This window comes from Carettochelys insculpta, chromosome 8 (genome assembly GCF_033958435.1).
Source record: "Carettochelys insculpta isolate YL-2023 chromosome 8, ASM3395843v1, whole genome shotgun sequence".
Taxonomy (NCBI): Eukaryota; Metazoa; Chordata; order Testudines; family Carettochelyidae; genus Carettochelys; species Carettochelys insculpta.
In genome coordinates, this window is record NC_134144.1 from 5,905,181 (window position 1) to 5,925,056 (window position 19,876).

Below are 19,876 nucleotides of genomic sequence, written 5' to 3' on the forward strand. Positions count from 1 at the left end.
TCACTGCACTTGGCTAACTTGGCCATTCCCTACTGAGCAAGGCTGATGATCTCCCTTTGACTTCCCTTAGTCCTGGCATCTTGCAAGGAGTACAGAGGTAGACTGCGACCCGTGAGAAGTTGATTTTGCACATCCCTACCAGACGCACGAAATGGAACTCTGGAAGATCAACCCTGAGCAGCTCCATCTTCCAGGCTAGTGTAGATGTCGTCCCTGGCATGGGACAGGAAATGCCAGGATGAGTCAAAAAATGGCTCCTAGAAGCACTACCCTCAGAGTGGCTCACTTAATTCCTCTAAGCCAAAGAAGCTATCCCAGGCCACTAGCTGATCAGTCAGAAGGTGTGACAGTGCCCAGTTTTGCTACAGATGTGTTGTTGTGACCTTTGGCAAACCAATTAGCCTCATTCAGCCAGATTTTCCAAGGAACTCAGCTCCTGTTTCGGTGTCCCAGTTAGCAGTCAGAGTTTCAGAAAAGTGGTTCGGCCCCTTGGAAAAATCTGGGACTTGTTTGGCACTACACTTGTTTGAAAAGCTGGCCCCAAACCGTGTGTGCTGAGCACCCGAGCACCCAAAAATCTGACCGCTTTTTACTCAACATCCCAGCTATAACACTGAAATAAAGACAGGTGTCTACATTTGTAAAATGCTTTGAGATCCTGGGCTTTTCAAAAGTGACTATTGAGCATCTGAAAAGTGAAGTTGCTATGATTTATGCATCAAAAAGGCTGCATGGAAGGGAAAACGGATGATTTGTTATATGTAGACCGTAAAGAGACAAAGTAAAGAGTAAATAAACTACCTGCCAGGAGAAGCCAAGTAATAGAAAGATGTAACGTCGTTGTGAGATGGTGTATAATATATACACCACAAACCATGAGGAATGAAGCATGAGTGATTTGTGACCAAGAGCGTTAAAAAAAAAAGAACAACCATGTATTACATAGTTGCATATTTATTCCTTTTATTAGTTTTATAATATATGGCTGGTCTATTTTGCTTGGTAATCACTTTTGTTTAACATTACATTTTCCTCCCCAAAGTGAGTGAGCACTTCCTATCAGTTATATGAAACACAATTCCCTGCTAATGGCTAATCCTTGAACTTTAGTAATGCAGCTTGTTCTTGAAAATGATCTGCATTAGCCCAGGTAATAAAGTGCTTGTTTTGTTGTTATGTAGCCACCTTATCTCCTGGGCTTTCCACCGCAGCGGAAGAATGAAAAATCTGTTAATAAAAATAATAATAATAATCCAAACCATAATACGTTACATCGATAGTAATGTGGTTTTTATACCAGCTGCTGCTCTTTGGGACTTTTCAGAGGCCACGTAGTAATTTAATAATAATCTAACTTGGTCCATAGTATCATCATAGCAATATTGAATTTGCAGCCCTAATTGTTTCGATATAAATGAGGCATCAGAATAACAATGACCAATAGAAAATAATGAGTTATTTGTGCCCCTAAGAACATGGTGCAGAGTGTAGCCTTTGTGAGGTTTGTTCCTCACCTTGCTGCATGTTATTTATCATCACTGCAGCGAAGAAATGAAGGCTCGGGCTGCTGTTACGTTTCTGCTTGTAAATCATTCAATTGTGGCAAATGAGCTAGTAACATATGCACTGATGTTGCAAGGACTTCTGAAGAGTCTTAGCATTGCTTGTGTCGAGCTTGAGACCACACCTGGCTTCACTGAAATCAAGTCCAGAGCTGGCTCTAAAAATTTTATCTAAGCTAACTGTGTGCCTCATTAACTTTCATGCCATTATGCCTGTTCCCCAGGCCCTGTCACCATAGGAAAGGACATTTTAATACTTTCTTGTTCTCTAAAAAGCTCCATTTCTTTTCTCTCGCTGAACCCAGCTCCCAAGTGCTAGCTTCTTCATAACAGAGCCTGTAGTATTTTTTTAATGATCAGCAAAAGACAGATTCTTTTACAGCAGAGCCCCAGAATTTCTGACCATTGATCTCCCAGTATGCGTTGGCTTGGGAGTGAAAGCAATTTCCTCCTTTTGATGTCTTTGGGCCTCAAAGAGGTGGAAAAGCTGGGCCAATGTATTACCCGCCAATGCTGGCTTTTATTCCATTTCGAAAAACGTGACCGACAGTACTAAAGAGACCCAGTTATGGGGGGGCAAACTGCTTAAATGACTAAGTGAGTAATAAAATGTAGAAAGAACAAAGCTGCTGAGTACAGCAACCCTGATCAATCCTGTTACACAATGACAAATGTATCATATAGCGAAGATGGGTCATGTGCCCCTGATACATGGCTGGTGTGTAATAACTGGTGCCAGGACTACGCATGTGATGAAACCCTTACGCATGTCAGTCCAGGTAAAAGAATTCAGGTCACCTGGGACCGTAACCTCCGTGTGGTCGGCAGCGTGTTCAAGAATGTTCTCTTGTGTAAGGCGAGTTAAACTAACCTTATTCGTTTGTTCTAGTAGCCTAGGAACCAAAATGTCCTAAGTAGACAGGCAGTAGGAAGGAGCATTCTTAGAGACACCCCGCCCCTGCCCCCCACTGAACCAGCAAAGAACTTACGCACCTGTTTAACTTTTAGAGCAGGGGCTCGAACTCAGTTTACCTTAAAGCCCAGGCCAGGGCTCTAGTCCGCCCAGGAGGCCAGCAGGTGCCCTTCTCTGGTGGGGCAGGGGGGTCTCCTTGTGTTCCTCTCCTATGTGGCCTCCCTGGGAGGGCACCCAGCCCCACCAATGGTAGCATGAGGCGGGATTCAAGCAGCTTCCCGCTGATAGGTCTGTGCCACTGCCAGCACAGCCCTGAGGCCCAGAGGAGGTGCGCGCCGAGCTGCCCCGGCCATCGGCTGATTCGGCACAGCCATACCAGGCTCTGAGCTTTCGGGAGGGGGCTCGTGGGAAGGGCCGTGATGGGGAAGCGACCATGGAGAAGGGGTGGAAAGAGGCAGGCCAGGGAGCAAAGCAGGGGCTGGGCTTGGGGGGGAGGGTACAGACACCCCCCACCCTGGCGCCCCTCCCCACCCCCCCGGGCTGCAGGGACTCACGTGCCAGAGGGTGGTGCATTTGAGCCCCTTATTTTTAGAGTGTCAACGGGCCCAGTGGCCTGTACGCAGTGAAGCCAGGGCTCCATCCTGCCTGCTGGACGGCCTGAGCCAGGGAAGCTTGAAGGAGGCAGGCAGCTGCCGGCGCTTTGAGGGGCTGACTGAGGCATGCCCAGGGCCGGGTGCTTTGCTGGCCTGAGCCGGAGGCCCAGCACCGCACAGGCGTCCAGCCCCGTGTGTGGAGCCCTTCGCGGAGTCCAGCGCTGACATCAGTTCACCTCGATTTTTTTAACGGTATTTAGACACCCCGGGCCCTTGGATGGCTGGGGACTTAGATGCCCAACAGCCATTCCGAAGCATGAGAGGCTGTCGGCGCCTGGCCAGTCCACTGTGCCGAGACCTACTGCCCCCTCAGCGGGGCATTGCCCCCATGGTCCGGCCAGAGCCACTGTCACATGAGCAGTGCTGGCAGCCAGGCGCGCCAGATCCTTTAAATTGCAGCCGGCCGCTAGGTCGAGAGCTCCAGGCAGCTCTGGGGATGTGCCACGGTCTGGGCGGCACTCAGGGCTGGCTGCCCCCAGCCCCACCCCTCCTGCCAGGGCCACACGCGCTTTCAGGGGCACAGAGTAGGGTCGCCTCCCTCCAGCCGCCTTGCCCATGGGTCTGCTGGGACTGGCAGCCCTTGAGTAACGCTCAGCCTGGCTCAGCCAGTTGAGGTTGATCAGTCCCAGGCCATTCAGTCCTGGCCCCAGGCATGGGGTGGCTGAGTGGTGGACAGCTCAGTTTGACACACTCCGGGCCTTGTTCCCATAGCTGCTGAGAGCTCGGTGGACACCATTGTCCCCACAATCACTTGAGTGTCACACGTCCCCCAGAAGTACTGCAGCACCTCGGAGCAACCCCGTGGGGCTTGGGTAGTGTTCCCAGTCCTGGCTGAGTGTTTTGCTGGCTCTGCAGCTCAGCCATCTTACAAAGGCCAAAGAGCTCACACTTGATGCCTACAACCCCAAAGCTCAGTAGTGTTCATTTTCCGCCTGGCCCCTAATTCTCGCTTGGTGGCGTCTTTTCCCTGTGGCGAGGGGAGCCCAGTGCGAGCGCCTTCCCGTTGCTCTAGCAAGAAAAGCCATCCAAACTCAAGCCAGCCTTAAAGGCCAAGGTTTTTAAAGGCAACTAGGGACTCTGGGCAGGGGGGCACCAGTTTTGGGGTGGCCAATGTAAGATGCCATCAAGAGGCCTGATGTTCAGAAATGTGTGTGTATGTGTTCACCCTTTTTCCCACCCCTCTACCTGGAGTCTTTGCTCCAGCCTGTAGGCTGTCAGCCTGACTTGTTCATGGGGGGAAGTTTGTGTTCTGTCTCAACCTCGTTACCTTGGCCTAGCCTTAGTTATCCACTTTATACCCTCTGTGGTGGGCGCTCTATGACCCATCTCCCTTACACAGCCATGTGTGGCCTTTCCACCTGCAGTTCCCACTGGGTTTCTTTCAGTTCCACTTGCCAAACTCTTGGTTTACATCTCTGATGGCCGGCTGCTGAATCAGCCTGGCATTTTCCTTGGGAAGGCTGCTAACCAAACACTGACCATAAAACCCAGTTGTAAATATTTTTTTACCTTCTTGCCAACTCACCCAGTCCTCCTTAAATAGGTTGTTTTCAATGCTACCTGTAGAAGCAGTTTCCTTCAGGATAGAGGACTGCTGCTGTGTGAGCTCGGCTACGGGAGTGGGGGGCATCACATCTTGCCAGTAAACGTGTCTTTTTCAATGTTTGTAAAGAAGAAAGGGGGAGGGAGGACCTCAATTATGCACTGTGTTGTTTGGCCAGCTATAATATTAGCACATGTCCACAGCACTTCACTGGCCAGAATGTTCACTGGTTCAGCACAGTAACCGCGACTCCAGTAGAAGTTAGGGGAAATTTAAACAGAAGAATTATACACCCGCAACTGCAATTGGCCACCGTGCAACCTTTCGCGCTCAAATGCCTCTCATGCCAATAAAATACCAGAAGATGCAATACAATGGAAAATTGGTTTTTGGGGTATTACAGCAGCTCGACTTAGAAGTGCCTTAACCTTGGCCTCGCATCCCCAGGGGCCTGTTGTTTTTTTGCTACATAAATACCCACACCAGCAAGGAGCATGTTGAATTTCAGCTCAGTAAAATTAAAAATGAAACCTGCACAATGCTATCGATTTGCGATGTGTGCTAGAGATATTAAATTGGCCTTAATGTAGACATCTATGTGGGCAGACAAGACAGAAACCATTCTATTAGCCTCCTATGACTCGGTGCCAGCTCCATGTCAGTACTGTTTGTGCAGCTGATGATAAATCCTCCTGGGAAATTCTTTGTCTCATAACGTTTCAATGGGCAAAAACAAATTGCATCGGCAATAAAAGCACACAGCTGACATGCAGGGCCCCTGCAAGATTGTTCCGACGGGCGCAGTGAAAGTTTGAGGCCATCAGGGCCTCTGCATAGGAATAATAACACATCATTATGATCCAGCCATTAATTATGTGTTAATTAATAGCCCACTTTAATAATTATTATTTTACTTTGGAAAGGTACTAATCCATCTTGGTTCAACCAACTTCTAATCAGTAACTTTTAAGAAGAAACTTCCCCATGTTCATTTTAATCCTATAGCTACCTGTTACTAGGTTTCTTGCATTTTCTGACTCATCCGGCAATGACTGCTGGAGGACATTTCCATCAGGACATGCCTATGTTCTTAACATGAACATCACACTACATGACTATTGAGAGAAATCAGCTCTATCACACTGATTTAATGTCATTGCCTCGTGTCTCCGAGGTGAGGCGTGCCAATTTTCATGCTTAAACTACATTTCCATGTTCATACTTAATCTTGCTGTTGTACGTCTTTTCATGGAACACTGCTCAGCTGCAGATTTGGCCTTTCCCCCCGCCTCCCGCCCCAGCTGGTTGGGGAAGTCCATAAAAGTCTGTGACAAGGCAGCCTTTCAAAGAGTACATAATCCAGTCCAGGACAATCCTGACATAACACTATGGCTGGGTCTACACTTGCTCCCCCAGCTCCAAAGGGGGCAGAGTAATCAGGGTGATGGGAGGTTACTAACGAAGAGCTGCAAGGCATATGCAGCATTTCATTAGGCTAATTCCCGCCCACGACAACCGCAAAGTGTCAGAATTCAGAGGACCAGCATGAGTGGAGCTGCAGGCACTGCGAAGGGCCTTTGCTCCCCACAAGTTTGAGGACTAAAGGCCCTTCCAAGTGCCCGCAGCTACACATGCCGGCACTTGGAAGTTTGACACTTCGAAATTGCCGCCAGGGGGTGGGAATTAGCCTAATGAAGTGCTGCATATGAATTGCAGCTCTTCGTTAGTAATCCTCCATCGGCCTGATTACCGTGCCCCCTTCGCAATTGGGGGCAAGTGTAAACAAGCCCTATGTGTAGACACAGCTAAGGACTTGTCTCCAATCCACACGGCAGAGCTCAGTCTCCTGGGGTTTGATTTAGCAGGTCTAGTAAGGACCTGCTCAATTGACTGCTGATTGCACACTTGATGACTCCAGTACTCCACCAGAGCAAGAAGAATAAGGGCTGGGAGTGGTCATCGGAGATCAGCTTCAGCAGAGCCCCCCTTTGCTTCCTGGGCACACCCCATAGCCTGTGTGCCCCAAGGTTCTGGATCCCCCGCGCTCTGAGCCTTCCTGCCCCTCTCAGGGCCCTTAATCCCTCTCCCCCTCATTGCCCTCTCACATGAAAGCTGTGCCCCCCCATTTTTCCTGTCCCAGCTACACCACCTGCTGCTACTTCTTTCTGTCTTAAATTTAACTCATAATTTCCCTGAAGGCATCAGCCTGGCGCTTGGGGGTGCTTTTTTCTGTGCAGTCGCCTTTCGGGGTGATTGACATTGGGGCAGGCAGAGGAGGCAGATGGACTCTCCAGGCCTCGATGCAGTTCCTCCCTTTCGCCCCCACCTGCCGCTAGCCTCCCCTTAAGCTGTAGACTGTTGAGTTTAATAAACCACCACAAGATGCTCTGAAATAGTCTATGTTCAGCATGGTGCCCTTTAGGCTACTGCACAGAGGGGCCCAAATGGTACTGGTTTGCATTACACCGGATTTAAAAAGTCACTGTGAGAAAATTTCTGCTTTTAGTGCCCATTTAGTTCAGGAAATGTAGCAGGAAAATGTAACTAGTTCCGGATGCTTTCTGTTCCCATTTTGCCTCTTTGGCTGGCTGTCGCTCTACAGGCTAGAATCTCCGGTGAGTTGTGAAGCGATGGAAACGGCTGCTAATATGGTTCTGAGCTCGGCATGTTTAAACTATCACCAACTTCGGTCATGGCTGAGATTCCCCATTTGTTATCGTCCGTCCACCATACCGCCTGGGGTCCTGGCATGCTGCTTCATAAAGGGCAAGGCCCAAAATACATAGTCGAGGAGTGAAAAAGTGAAAGATTCAGCTGGATTCATGCAAACCACCCTGCCCTGGCAAAGCAATGCTGGCTGGCTAGCACATCTTCTCCCCCCGAAGAATCAAGGGGTACAGTGTATTAGCACACGGATGTCCTGAAGCTAACATGCCCATAATTTCTTATTTAAAAGCTACAGCGTATTCACGTCTCAGCACTCCAGTATATCAGGCGGTACCGCGGATCCCAGGCAGGATAGTTGTAATGAGAAGCTGCTCCTTGTGCTCATGCTTGTGGCTTTACTATGTTGTTTGGACACATTGCTGAGTAGCTTTCGCTGCTGTGGCCATGGCCTCCCTGCTGAGAGGGCTGACAGCCCAAGCCTTGAGAAGGTCAAGTAAAATAGAACTCAAGTCATTATGTGCCATTGAGGCAATTACACGCTGCTGACTTGGGGGGACTGATAATCAGCCGTCTGGGTGCTGGCAGCAGCTGGTGGCAGCTGAGGGAAGGCTGGAGGGAGGTGAAACTCCAATTTGTTTCAGTCTCAGCCTGTTTCGGTAAGTGCCTCTCTAACGCTGTTATACAAGGATGAAATATGCCTCCTAAGGCTTTGCTGGTGATATGAAGCAGAGATGGATTTCCAGAGGAGTACAGGGAAAAACCTGCTCAGATTCTAGATTACTGCATATTAATGAGGCTCTGAAACCAGGCAACACTCCTGGGGCCTAAGGTGTTCTCGTTAAAGAGCTAGAGAGCAGATGTATGCACACGCCAATTCAGCAGGCAGGAAACCGGAGCCCGCTGCAGCTTGGAAAGTTTGAATCAACCAAAATGTATTTAAATTAAAAAAGCAATAACTTCCCAGCTCCCCATGGAGTTTTCCCTTCTCGCTGCCTATCACCTGGGTCCTGGGATGTGACTTTGCTGCAATTTTTCAGTGGCCATGGTTTCCCTCAGAGTCATTTCCTTATCGACCTTTTGTGAAAAATCATTTCTTTCTGTGAGGCTCCTACTTGGCTCCCACACCCCGTCTCACAGGCTCTCTCTCAGGCGCCGAGCCTGCCCTCCTCTGCCCTCAGCACCACTTCTACCACCCTTATCCGCTTTTCTTTTTCCCAAGCAATAGTCTTTCCCTAAATTTCCAGCACTTGCCTCTGCTTGCTTCTGCCCCCTCAGCTCACACTGTGCGCCCTCCCCTGTGCATTCAGCCCTCTCGCCTCTGAGCTCCCACTGCCTGGGTCCCCTCAGTGCTTCCCTTCAGCACGTGCTCCATTTCCTCATGTCCTCTGGTACTCCACCTCCATCTTCCCAACTCCTGCACGACGCCCAGGACGATTAAGAGCTATGTGCCATCGTGTGCCAGCAATGCCCCTCTGCCTCGTACGTTGGATGAACTGGACAGTGCCTGTGCCAAAGGACGGGTGGACAGAAATCCGCCAGCGGGCATTGGAATAGATATACACCTTACTGGACATGCAGTAATGGATTTAAAAGTAGCCGTTCAGCTGCAAAAGGATTGTCCCACAAGCTTGCAGAGGGAGGTATCTGAATCGGAATTCATTTGACACACTTAAATCAGGCCTTCACCGAGATCTCCATTATCTTACACACGACCGGGGCATTTTCCCCACGTTTGATATTCACAGGAATGGCGCCCATCCCGCTTCACTTAATTTACTTCTTCCCTCCCTCCCATTAATGACAAGTAACAGCCTTTATTTTCTGCTTCCCTGTTCCCCCACTTCCCCCGCTGGATAAACCCTGAATTCAAATTGGCCACTCCAAACTGGGGAAAGTGAGTCTTACCCACGAAAGCTCACCTAATAAACAACCCTGTTAGCCTCCACGGCGCTGCAGGCCGCTTGTTATTTGACTGGTACGTGGTGCTAGAAGAGGACCTGAGCCCCTGCTGCTATGCAGCCAACTTTTATCCCTGGCCTTGGCTGCTCTGTCATGCAGGGAGAGAGAGAGAGACAGAGAGAGAGAGACGTATGCACGTCCGGGTCCTTTGGCATGGGGCTGGTCACAGGGCCAAGGGAGGAGGGCTTTGTAGTGGTTAGTGGTGGTGGAGGGGGGAAAAAGCAGAGCTCTGTCTCCATCTGCAGGCACACTGGGAAAGGGCAATGAGAAGGCAGGGGTGGTCTGCTCCGCAAGCGTAAGCGGGAAGCAGAGACCGAACAGCGCTTCTGAGAGTACTAGCCGCGTTCCTGAGCTGTGCTTTCAGCGTGCTGCACCATAGGGGTACAACCCAGCTCCTCTAGCTTAGCGGCTAGATGGAGCTCAGAAGCAGCTGCAGATGACCCCAGCTCCTACACTTAGCATCTTAGAATCCTAGGGCTGGAAGGGACCTCAGGCGGTCATCAGGTCCAGCCCCCTGCTCAAAGCAGGACCAACCCCAACTAAATCATCCCAGCCAGGACTTTGTCAAGCTGGGACTTAAAACCTCCAGGGATGGGGCTTCCACCACCTCTCTGAGTAGAATATTCCAGTGCTTCACCACCCTCCTGGTGAAATAGTTTTTCCAAGTATCCAACTTACTCCTCTCCTCCTGTGACTTCGGACCTTTGCTCCTTGTTCTGCCATCCATCACTACTGAGGACGGATGCCTCCCTCCATCCTCTTTAGAGCTCCCCTTCAGGAACTTGACGGCTGCTATCAAATCCCCCCCCTCATGCTGCTGTTCTGAAGCCTAAGTAAACCCAAAGCTCCTCACCCTCTCCTCATAGGTCAGAAGCCCAAATCCTTCAGCCTCTTCTCAGAAGTCATGTGCACCAGTCGCCTAAGCATTTGTATGGCCCTGCACTGGATCCCCCAATACATCGACATCCCTTTGTGGGGGGGAGGTTAGAGGTGGGGAACCCAGAATTAGACACAATATTCCTGGTGTGGCCTGGCCAGTGTTGAATAAAGGGGAATAATCTTTAGCTCCGCTGGCAATGCGCATACTAACGCAAAATCTTGACGGTCACCTATCCACCTGCCGTGTCCCCCCTCCCCACACTGACACATCCTGGCATTCACGTTTGAGGTAACTCTACCCCCTTGGGTTATGGACATACACAGCTCATAGCAATGGTTTGCCTTTGCATCCTCTGGGTGCAGCCCCCCCTTGCGGTAAGGAACCCTCCCTGAGCATCAGGCCAGCTTTAGAGGCGGAGAAGGCAGCCACTAATACAGGCAGTGCGCTTAGGGCGAACAACAGCCTGGAAGCCCCACACAAATCTCACAACAAGATTAAAGAGCTGCTATTCATTGCTATCGATCATGTGGGTGGGGGGGGGTCAAGCAATTAAATTGCAGCTGCAGCGATTGTGCTGAAAGGCATAAACGAAGAACCGTCATTAATAGGTCTGCCTCGGGCCCAGGGTGGCATTAATTGAAAGGGGACGAGCGCCACAAACTAGTAAAATAGGTATATATGCTGAGCTGTACAGCCTTGTGTGTGACACGTGGGGAGCTGAGCCATCTCGCTGGGGACTACAAGCACAACTGACGGTTCCTCTCCTGGAAAATGAGCCTCACTGTAGACTACATTTTTTACAGGGTAGAATTGAATAGCGCTCATGCGCCTAAACCCCTTTGGTGGGGCTGGAAATTCTCTCCCTATTTGCAGGGCATTTGTGGCTAACCCAGCCGAAGCCCCCATTGTACTAGATGTTGTACAAAGCAATGAGGGCCAGGCCTATGGTGTGGGGGCAAGGTTCTGCCCCCCCCCCCCCCCGGCTCTACTCATCCCCCAGCCGCAGGGTGGTGTAAAGGGAAGACATGCTAGCATATGCAGGAACGTAGCGCAAGTCACCTGTGTGTCCCACATGTGATGGGAGGCCCCAAGCAGCCTACGACAGCGCCTGCACCGGTCAGGTTTTTTTTTTTAACCCTAACCCTTAGCTCACAAAGTGCCCGGGCCTGGAGGTCTCCTCACCACTGAACCCTGGCACGAGCTCAAAGCCTTTACTTGGGAACCAGTGCCTGGCCCAGCCCTGCCTGCACCCCCCCCCCCCCCGGCACTACAGCCCCATTGGCCATATCCAAGAAGGGGGGCAAGAACCCACAAACACCATCGCCCGAGGGCTGGCTGGAAAATGCGATCCTGGGGCTTGACTTTTTGGTTGGGCCAAGGCCTGCGAGCATGTGCGGAAATGCATTTATGAAGGGCTGGCGCTTACTCACGCGCGCCATTACACCAGAGGGTTTCAAACGGGGGGGGGGGGGGGGTGGGGCTGTGAGCTGGTTTCGGGGGGGTTCCCCAAGCAGGGCCTGTGCTAGAGTTAAGTGGGCCCAGGGAAGAGCCACCCAGGCTCTGGTTAGCCATTTTGTCAGCGCCTGGTAGCCTACTCTGAAACTAGTGGTACCTCACTGCTGCCCAGTGACAGCTGGCCATATGGCCTGTCAGCTTCCCCATACTCAGGGAGGCAGGGTCTTGGTACTCACCAGGTGTAACTGCTTTGCATTAAACTCTCCCCCAGGGCTGAAAATGAGGTGGGCAAACAGCATGCAGGCATGCCTGCCTTCCCCGTGTCTCAGCCCCACAGCAACGGCCCAGTCCCTTCAGCAACCCTGTCTCTAATAGTTAATGATAACCAAGACATCATGTAACCGCTGCTGCTTTTCCCCATCGTCCTCTCACTCAGCTCTCGCACAGCCCCAAATAACCGGCCCCTCAGGCCTCGCCAAGGGGCACGGCTTGTGCTTACACTGAGCCTGATAACCAGGGTGCTTCTGTGTAACACCAACGACTGGCCCCCATGGCTGAGCGCATTAGCAGCTGCGTCATGGTTTAAGCCGCCTCTGCATTGCTGTGTTACCACAGTGGCCGAGGCCTGCTCATGTTGACATTTTCTGCTGCTACAAGCCAGCTGCTGGGTGGCCCACAGCGCAGTCAAGCTGGCTGCCAGCTCACCGTTACACAGGCGCAAGGCACGATTTTCGTTCGTTTGAAATGACGTCGCCTGCCGAGCGCGCTCAGGCACAGCTCCACAGGTGTCTGCTGCTGAATGTGTCCTATCCGTGCCTGGCCCTGAGTTTCCCTCCCCTGCTGTTTGGTCCCATTAGCCTTGCATTAGGTCATTTGGGCTCCAAACCCAGCACCTCCCTCGGGCACTTTCTCTGCACCCGTCTCATCTCCTTGTTGGGCCTCAGGCTCACAGATGGCCTTTTCAACTGCAGCCGGGCAGTTTTTGGTTGGGGTGGCTATGGAGCAGGCACTACAGCACACAACTGCCGCCTCTCCAGTGGGCAGTGTTAACAGTCACCTGCTGCTCATGCGCCTGCTTTTCACCGGGGCCCAGAGCCAGAAGTATTTATTCTTGTAAGCACCTTTGAGCAGCTCAGCCCAGAAGCCTGCAACAGGCAGAGAGAGAGGGAGCAGGACCTCTTGGAAGTGATCAGAACACATCTCCTGCCAGCAATATCCATTTCCTCCTAAGCTATGAGTAAGGCTTGACTGCTGAGGTCAGCAGCTGGGTAATTTCCTCATTAAAAGGGCAATGCTATGTTTTCCGTACGATTTGGGATCGCTGGAAAATGATTCATCAAACCCCCAAGTGGAAAGTCCCTGTTGTTTAGAAATGCACTTGTAAAATGACTGGAGACGGGGAGGGGGAAGGAACCGACCCTTTCTCCCGCTCAGCAGCACTTAACGCTGTGCTGGGCCCACTGAAATCACTAGTGCTACACCAGCAGGAAGGGCTTACTCAAAGCAAGTAACAGTAGGAGAATCCGGCCTTTACAACGCAATTAGTCAGCATCGCATGGGATCGAGATATGCCTAGCTTAATTAATAATATTTAGCATGTGTAGTGCTGTGCATGTTCCAAGCATTGTACAACCATTAACTGCAGTCATTAATCTGTAATTAATTAGGGTAACTACTAATTAGTGTAAATAATGGTGCATCTCCCTCGGCGGGTACCAAACAGATTTTTTTTGAATGCAAAGCAAATTATGACTATGATTGCAGCCCATCAGCTCTAAAGCGGTACCAGGAAGGGCGTGATAATACCAGGGAGGTTAAAGGAAGTGCTCAGGCTTCAGGCGGGGGGAAAGCAGGGTTTTCACAGCACATCCGTAACCTTTCAGCGTGATATTGAGCAAGCCACGTGACAACCCGCCCCCGGTGCCTCAGTTTCCCCATGTGTACAATGAGGATCATGATATTGACTTCCTTTGCCAAGCACTTTACTAGCTGCCCATTGCGTTATTTCCCAGGCATGTCTTTTTAAAGGCTCCAAGTGCCTTGGCTGGCAGTCACTAAAGAAGTGCAACACCCTGTTACCACATGGGCCCCATCCAAGCTCTTGTGATCACAGCAGGAGGCCTATGCACCAAGGCTGGTGGCAGCTTTCCACTTGTCTTGTGTCACACTCCAGCCTGTTGTCTTCATGCTTGGGCTTTCAAGTCATTGCCACAGCCACTAAGGGTATAGCTATACTTACTGGCAGATAGCCCGATCTTCTGAGGTTTGATTTTGCGCACCTAGTGGAGACACATCAAATGGAATCATTGGGGTTGACAGTCGACCCTGTAGTTCTCTTTATTGTGAGGGGTAAGAGAGGTCGATAGGAGAGTTTCTCTTGTCAACCCCTCAGTGAGGACAACCAGATAAGTCGATCCTAGATAAGCTGATTCAAGCTATGCCATGGTCGTAGCTGGAATTGCATATCTAGATCTGACTTTTAGGTCCCATGTAGACCTGCCCTAACTTTCTAGCGCCTTGGGACAAATGAATCGAAAAGGCACAAAAGCGAATACAAGTTCAGGGGCCACCTTGTAACAAATCAACGAATGGTCAAGAAAAGGCTGAGGGGAAGCTCCTCAAAGGGTTTAAAATCAGTGTCATACCATTAACATCTAAACCAGTTGTCACCAGCTGAGGATCAGGTGGTTTCACCTAATCCGAAGACATCCACAACAATTCTGCTATTTACAGCTGTCAGGTGAGCTCCAGGAGGCTCTTCTGTTCTGTTTTACTGAAGGGACCCTGCTGTCCTGGGTCATTTGGCAATGGAGGAGTGTAATGAGCTGATGTGCTTTGTCGGCCAAGAAGCAGAGTAAAACAAACCAAAAAACATTTTTTTGCAGGTTAACACACTTTATATTTAACAAAATAATTTTTAATAATATATTTTTTACACATCAGATATTGTTGCTAGTATCCCACATTTTTACAGTCATGGTTAGGTTTTTTAACCCACCCTTCAGTTTTTCAGGCACACTGTTGTTTAGAGACAGGCTAGTCAGGGAGAGTTAGCTGATTACAAATAAATACAAAAGTCCCATGTTTCATAGGAGCAGAGTATATGGACCACATTCTCAGCAGGTGTAAAGAGTCCCTGGTGTCAACAGAACTCTACTGAATTATGCCAGCTTCAAATCTGGCCCCAGTAAAACCCAAATGGAGAGGAAATATAATTACAGAAGCAAGAAGCTGGTTGCAAACAAAGGATCTGCTCCTCCGACCACACCATGGCTCCACTGAGTTCAGTGGAACTGTGCCACTTGAGATCTTAATGAGGACTTCCGTCAGCATTTTGCTATTCATACTGGAGCAACTGTGCTACCAAAAGTCTCAACAAAGATTGTTACTGGAAAATCAACCAATGGTTTGAAAGACATGTGCCCGGAGCTGGTTCTTAGAGAGCAGTAAAATGGTATCAGAATTTTGGAAGGGCTGTCCCGATATTACGGGACATCTTCAGGAAGATAAATGAACAGCTGTCAGTGCTATGAAGCCAGAAAATAAATAGCCTGAAGTGAGACACCAGGGAAGTCTCTCTCTGTCTGCTAACCAAGACCACTGAGCTGCCCTCCTCTTGCAGTGTTGGTACCTGCTTTCTGAAGATGGTTTATCAGGGTACGCACCCTTTGCCCTGATAAATTATTGACACCTCGCTTGATGTGCTTGGCCTCTGATGTAGAATTATTATGGTATGCATGTTCCCTTTCAATTCCCCCAAGAAGCACCTACTGCTCCTTAATAATGGCTATGTCACAGACCCACTAAAGGTTTTCCTCTGTTTCAAACCCAGCTACCTTAGTTGCTTTTTACTCTCATGACTGTGAATTTCAAAGCTGGCACTACCTTAGTGCAAAGGAAACCAAGTCTCTCCACCCCTGGAGAGCCGAGAATGACTCTGCTTTGAGCGGGCATGAGTCAGTCACGCGGAGCTGCTTGTGAGTAATTCGAGATTGCATACCGTCTATTAATGGTTGGCCCACCAAAGTCTCAACCTTGGTGCTGTGCTGCAGAAAGGCTCTTGCTGGGCTGTGGGACAGCAAAGCTATTTGGACTGCGAGGAAACCAGTTTAGTTAAGGCGTTTGAGGGCCAACTCCTCACCAGATTCGGTTCTGGAATGGCTCTTGCTGGGACTCACTGCTATTAGACAGGAAGACTTATAATTTCTGCAGGAGACATTCTGATCTCATACTGAGTAGTCCCTTGCTCCATGAGTGAACCCATTGGCTTCAATAGAGCTACTCTAGGAAAAAGGTCTGACTCAGCATGGGGAGGCAGTTAATAATGTAACCTTGTATAACAAGTGCTATTGTAAATCTAGAGCAAAACGTCCTTAGGGACCTGCTTCAATCGCGCCAAGGCTAGCATGCCACAGGAATCCGCCCCTGGGCCAGGTCCCGCTGAAGTCCATGGGAAGAGTCCCAAGGTGTAGGGATCAGCCTTTTAAACTCAACCAGCTGCTCTTGGGCTGCTAGGGTCTAGGGACCTCACAGGTGCAAGGTCTAAACTCCTCTCCTAGCCCTGGGGAAGTTACAGGTGGATTTTGTGGCCATCACAGTCATCATGGAATCTCCATCACTGGAGATATTTAAGATCAGGTTAGACAAACATCTGTCAGGAATGGCCTAGACAGTACGTGCTGCTGCTGTGAGGGCAGGGGGCTGGACTTGATGACCTCTTGAGGTCTCTTCCAGTTCTAGTGTTCTATGATTATGGCCACAGGGCTTGGGGATCATTAAGGGGATCATTAAGAGTGTTCTCAAGAAACACTGTTTTGTCCACAGGACAGGAGAAAACACTATGCAAGACCCCGTGTCTGTTAGTAAGGGCATAGTTTTAGCTTGCTCTGTCAACAGCCCATTGTCCATTGTCGCTATTTTTGCTGGTGCTCCAGGGCAGTTCTGTGAATTAGAAGCTCTTTTTCTTTATCTTATCCACTATTTTAATTCTTAATTTTTTTTTCCAGCCAACAAAGCTGCAGCAGTCTCACTGGGAGGCTGGCCAGACAGGGGTTCAGCTCTCCAGGGCCCAAATTTGGATCTTGCTGAGGCCAAGGGAAATTTGGCCATTGGCTGTAGTGAGCCGAGGGTTTGCAATGGCACAGTGACAAGGTAAATGCAGTCGTAGCACATCAGAGGGCTAGCATCCATGCCGCTCGTATTCCTAGTATGTCTATGCACCTTGGTTTATTCTAGCAGAAGCTGTGAAGGGCCAAACTGATCACTGGTGTAAGGCAGCCCAGGCACACCAGGAACGTAGTCGTATTCAAAGTGATCACGAACAATCCAGCACAAAGCACTTGATCAACGCTGGTGAGATATGCTGCAGACCTGCTGTTGGCCATTTTTCAAATGATATTCAGTCATGTTTCCCCATCGGTAGCAATGGAGTTTTGTCCGGCTACTGCTGTGATCATGTAGTGAGTTGATCGACAGTTTTGATGTCTTAGTCATGGTTATCTTGTAGATTTTTTCAACTTGATTGTCTCCACTTGGTGGAGAAAGCGTAACACAGACAGCGTGTTCCTTGGGTCTGTCTGACCCCTCGAGATCTCTGCATCAAGCTCAACCTTTCCTCAGCTGACATTGCAGTTTGATTTCTTCCATCTATCCAGCCATCCCCCTAACTCTCTTTTTCTAGTGTCATTAGACATTGACAATTCTTCATTCTTGTTTCACCCACAACCTCATTACCCGGAAGACCCTGGCTGTGAGAAAGCCTAGGAAGATGCTAAAAAAACCCAACCAAACAAACCAAACCCCACCCCGCTCCCCACACAACAGTAAAAATGCAATTCACACTGTAGGAAATGCTAAGAGAGCTACAAGTTAGTCGGCAGATCAGAGGCGTTATGAGTGAAGGAATCTGTGCAGGTATTTTCCCTTCCAAAATCTTAGCTATTGAGTCCCCATCAAGCAAAAGCAGATTAGATATCTAGGAATGGTGTGTATGTATATTATATATACACACACATATACACACACGCCATATACTGCAGGTGAGAGAACTTTCCAGTTGGCAAAATATCCATTTGTGTCAACCCTACAAGGTTTTGCTGGTGACCCCATTGCAGCTGGCAGGAGGTTTAACCTGTGCAGTGTAGGAGCCATTACTTTTGTTTTTTAATGGGCTATCCTTGGTCTGGACTTTGCCTCTACAGAGTCTGCTTGCCGTGGCATTCACGTTTTGAACACTGTGCGGGTTTCCACCAGTCCCCGTTGTGACAGTGACAGATGTTACACTCATCCACTTTCACTTCCAGGCCAGCCGGAATTATGGTGGTTCCTGCAAAGCAGTTTGGACCTGGAAACACACACACAAAATAAATAAAGCAATTAAAATTGGGCCGGGTGCGTATCGAGGGGTGGAGGGGGCGGAGGATGACTAATAGTGGAGTTGAGTGTTCGCCCAAAGGATAATCATCTATGTGCAAGGAGGCTGAGGAAGACATCCCAAAGAACAACCCCTCCCCATCACCCTCCCGTCCGCCATCACCTCCGTTGGTACAAGGATGAGATCCTGGCCCCACTGAAATCAAGGGTAACCTCGCCCATTCATTTCAGTGGGGCTAGGATTTCACCCACTGGGCAGTTAAAATACCTTGTGGGAGAAGCCATGAGAGTGCTAAACTGGCTATCCCACATAAAACAAAGCTTCAACCATTCAGCTTCCTTCACACCCAACCCTACCCACCGGATACTTTGTCTTTCCCTGAGAAACTAACTTAATACAGCATCCCCTTCTTCTTAGGCAGCCTGAAAAATGGAACCCAACACACCGGGGGTGGGGGGGAGCAAATGGGCAGTGCTCCAGTGAAGTCAATGGAGTTCTCCCAATTTATACTCCCGGCACCTGCGGCTCCCACTAGTGCATTATCGCCGATCCCAAGCTGGTTAGTTGACAACAATGAATAATTCACGGCATCAGTAAGTGATAATTCTCCCAAACAAGCTTTGTTATAGATTTTTATTTGAGAAAGGGGATTCTTTTAATCTGCTGAGCTTGTCTTGTTTTAACAAAAAAATGGTTCTTCAACAATATTGAACCCAAGTCACTTCTGAAGTCAGCAGGATTTTCGTTTTCTCATGCTCATAAAAGCTTGACAAATAAAACATTTCCCAGCTGGTTATGTACATGCGACACTCCCTCCTCACCCACTCTTACAGGCACAATGCTAGTGGGTAATACCGAGCCCCAGCTCTTAATGTCATTAAATGTGAATTACAGTCAGAGATATAGGGGGGCTGTAAAGATTCAACCTGTTTGAGGCCTATGGCTGCGTGAGCTGTCTCCAGGTGATCTAACTGGAGAGGTTAAATTAACAAAAACAAACAGATTCGGCTAATTTGATTGTCACATGTACTCAGTATTTCCGAAAACTACAGCAAAGTTTAACACAAGCGGTCCTCCGATTAATTTTCTTTTTTTGCATCTGTTTTCCTACTACCTGGAGTGAATTTGCCATAATATTTTAACATCAAAGCAGGTGAATCACAGGGTAGTGGTTGAGCAGTGGTCGAAATTAGACTTAGCACTGTTGTAAGAGAAAGCAGCTCTTTCCTAGGTGTATTTATTTATCTTATCGTGCACTTTCAGTCTATATTTGAAGGAATAAAATCCATATCTGCAAACGCAGACATATAAGTGACTGTGAAAGGGGCATGCTGAATTGCCTTGCAGCATCTTTTAGTATTAACACTTGGAGCTGGTTAGGCATTATCTAATGGAAAATGTAGTATTTTTATTCAAAATACTTATTTTGCTAAAAGAAGTTCATTTTCCAACAGGGACAATCAATGTGAACTATTAGATTTTGGGTTGGTTAACCCTAAATTAGAATATTTTTGTCAGACATGACCCAAAATGTTTAATTTTCAATCAATTCAACAGAATATTAAAACAGCATTTTCTTATGGTGGTAAATTGCCTTACAGGAATTACATTTGTGATGCTCTGTGGGTCAAATGCACAAGAGGAGTCCCTCTCCTGTATCAGGACAAAACTATATGTTTAAGTGCCAGAATTTCCTATGGGATAGAATTTCAAATTGGCACTCACTTCCACTTACCATACCAATGTTAAGATAATTGCCAGTTTATTTCTTGCCACTGGGTTAATGTTTTTTAAAATAGTTATCAGTCTACAGCAGTCATCTTCAGTAGCTGTTTTCCATTGGACATATGTCCCAAATTGAAATGATAGAC

The 19,876-nt window shown here is 48.8% G+C and overlaps 1 protein-coding gene across 1 annotated transcript in view; it reads right to left on the reverse strand.

Annotated features, from left to right (window-relative positions):
* Window positions 1-14,519: 14,519 nt before the first annotated feature.
* VWC2L (von Willebrand factor C domain containing 2 like) overlaps window positions 14,520-19,876 on the reverse strand; it is a 98,475-nt gene continuing 93,118 nt past the window's right edge. Inside the window, exon 4 of the mRNA XM_075000814.1 lies at window positions 14,520-17,975. Coding sequence (XP_074856915.1) covers window positions 17,827-17,975 — 149 coding nt within the window. The 3' untranslated portion in view covers window positions 14,520-17,826. The remainder of the gene's footprint in view (window positions 17,976-19,876) is intronic.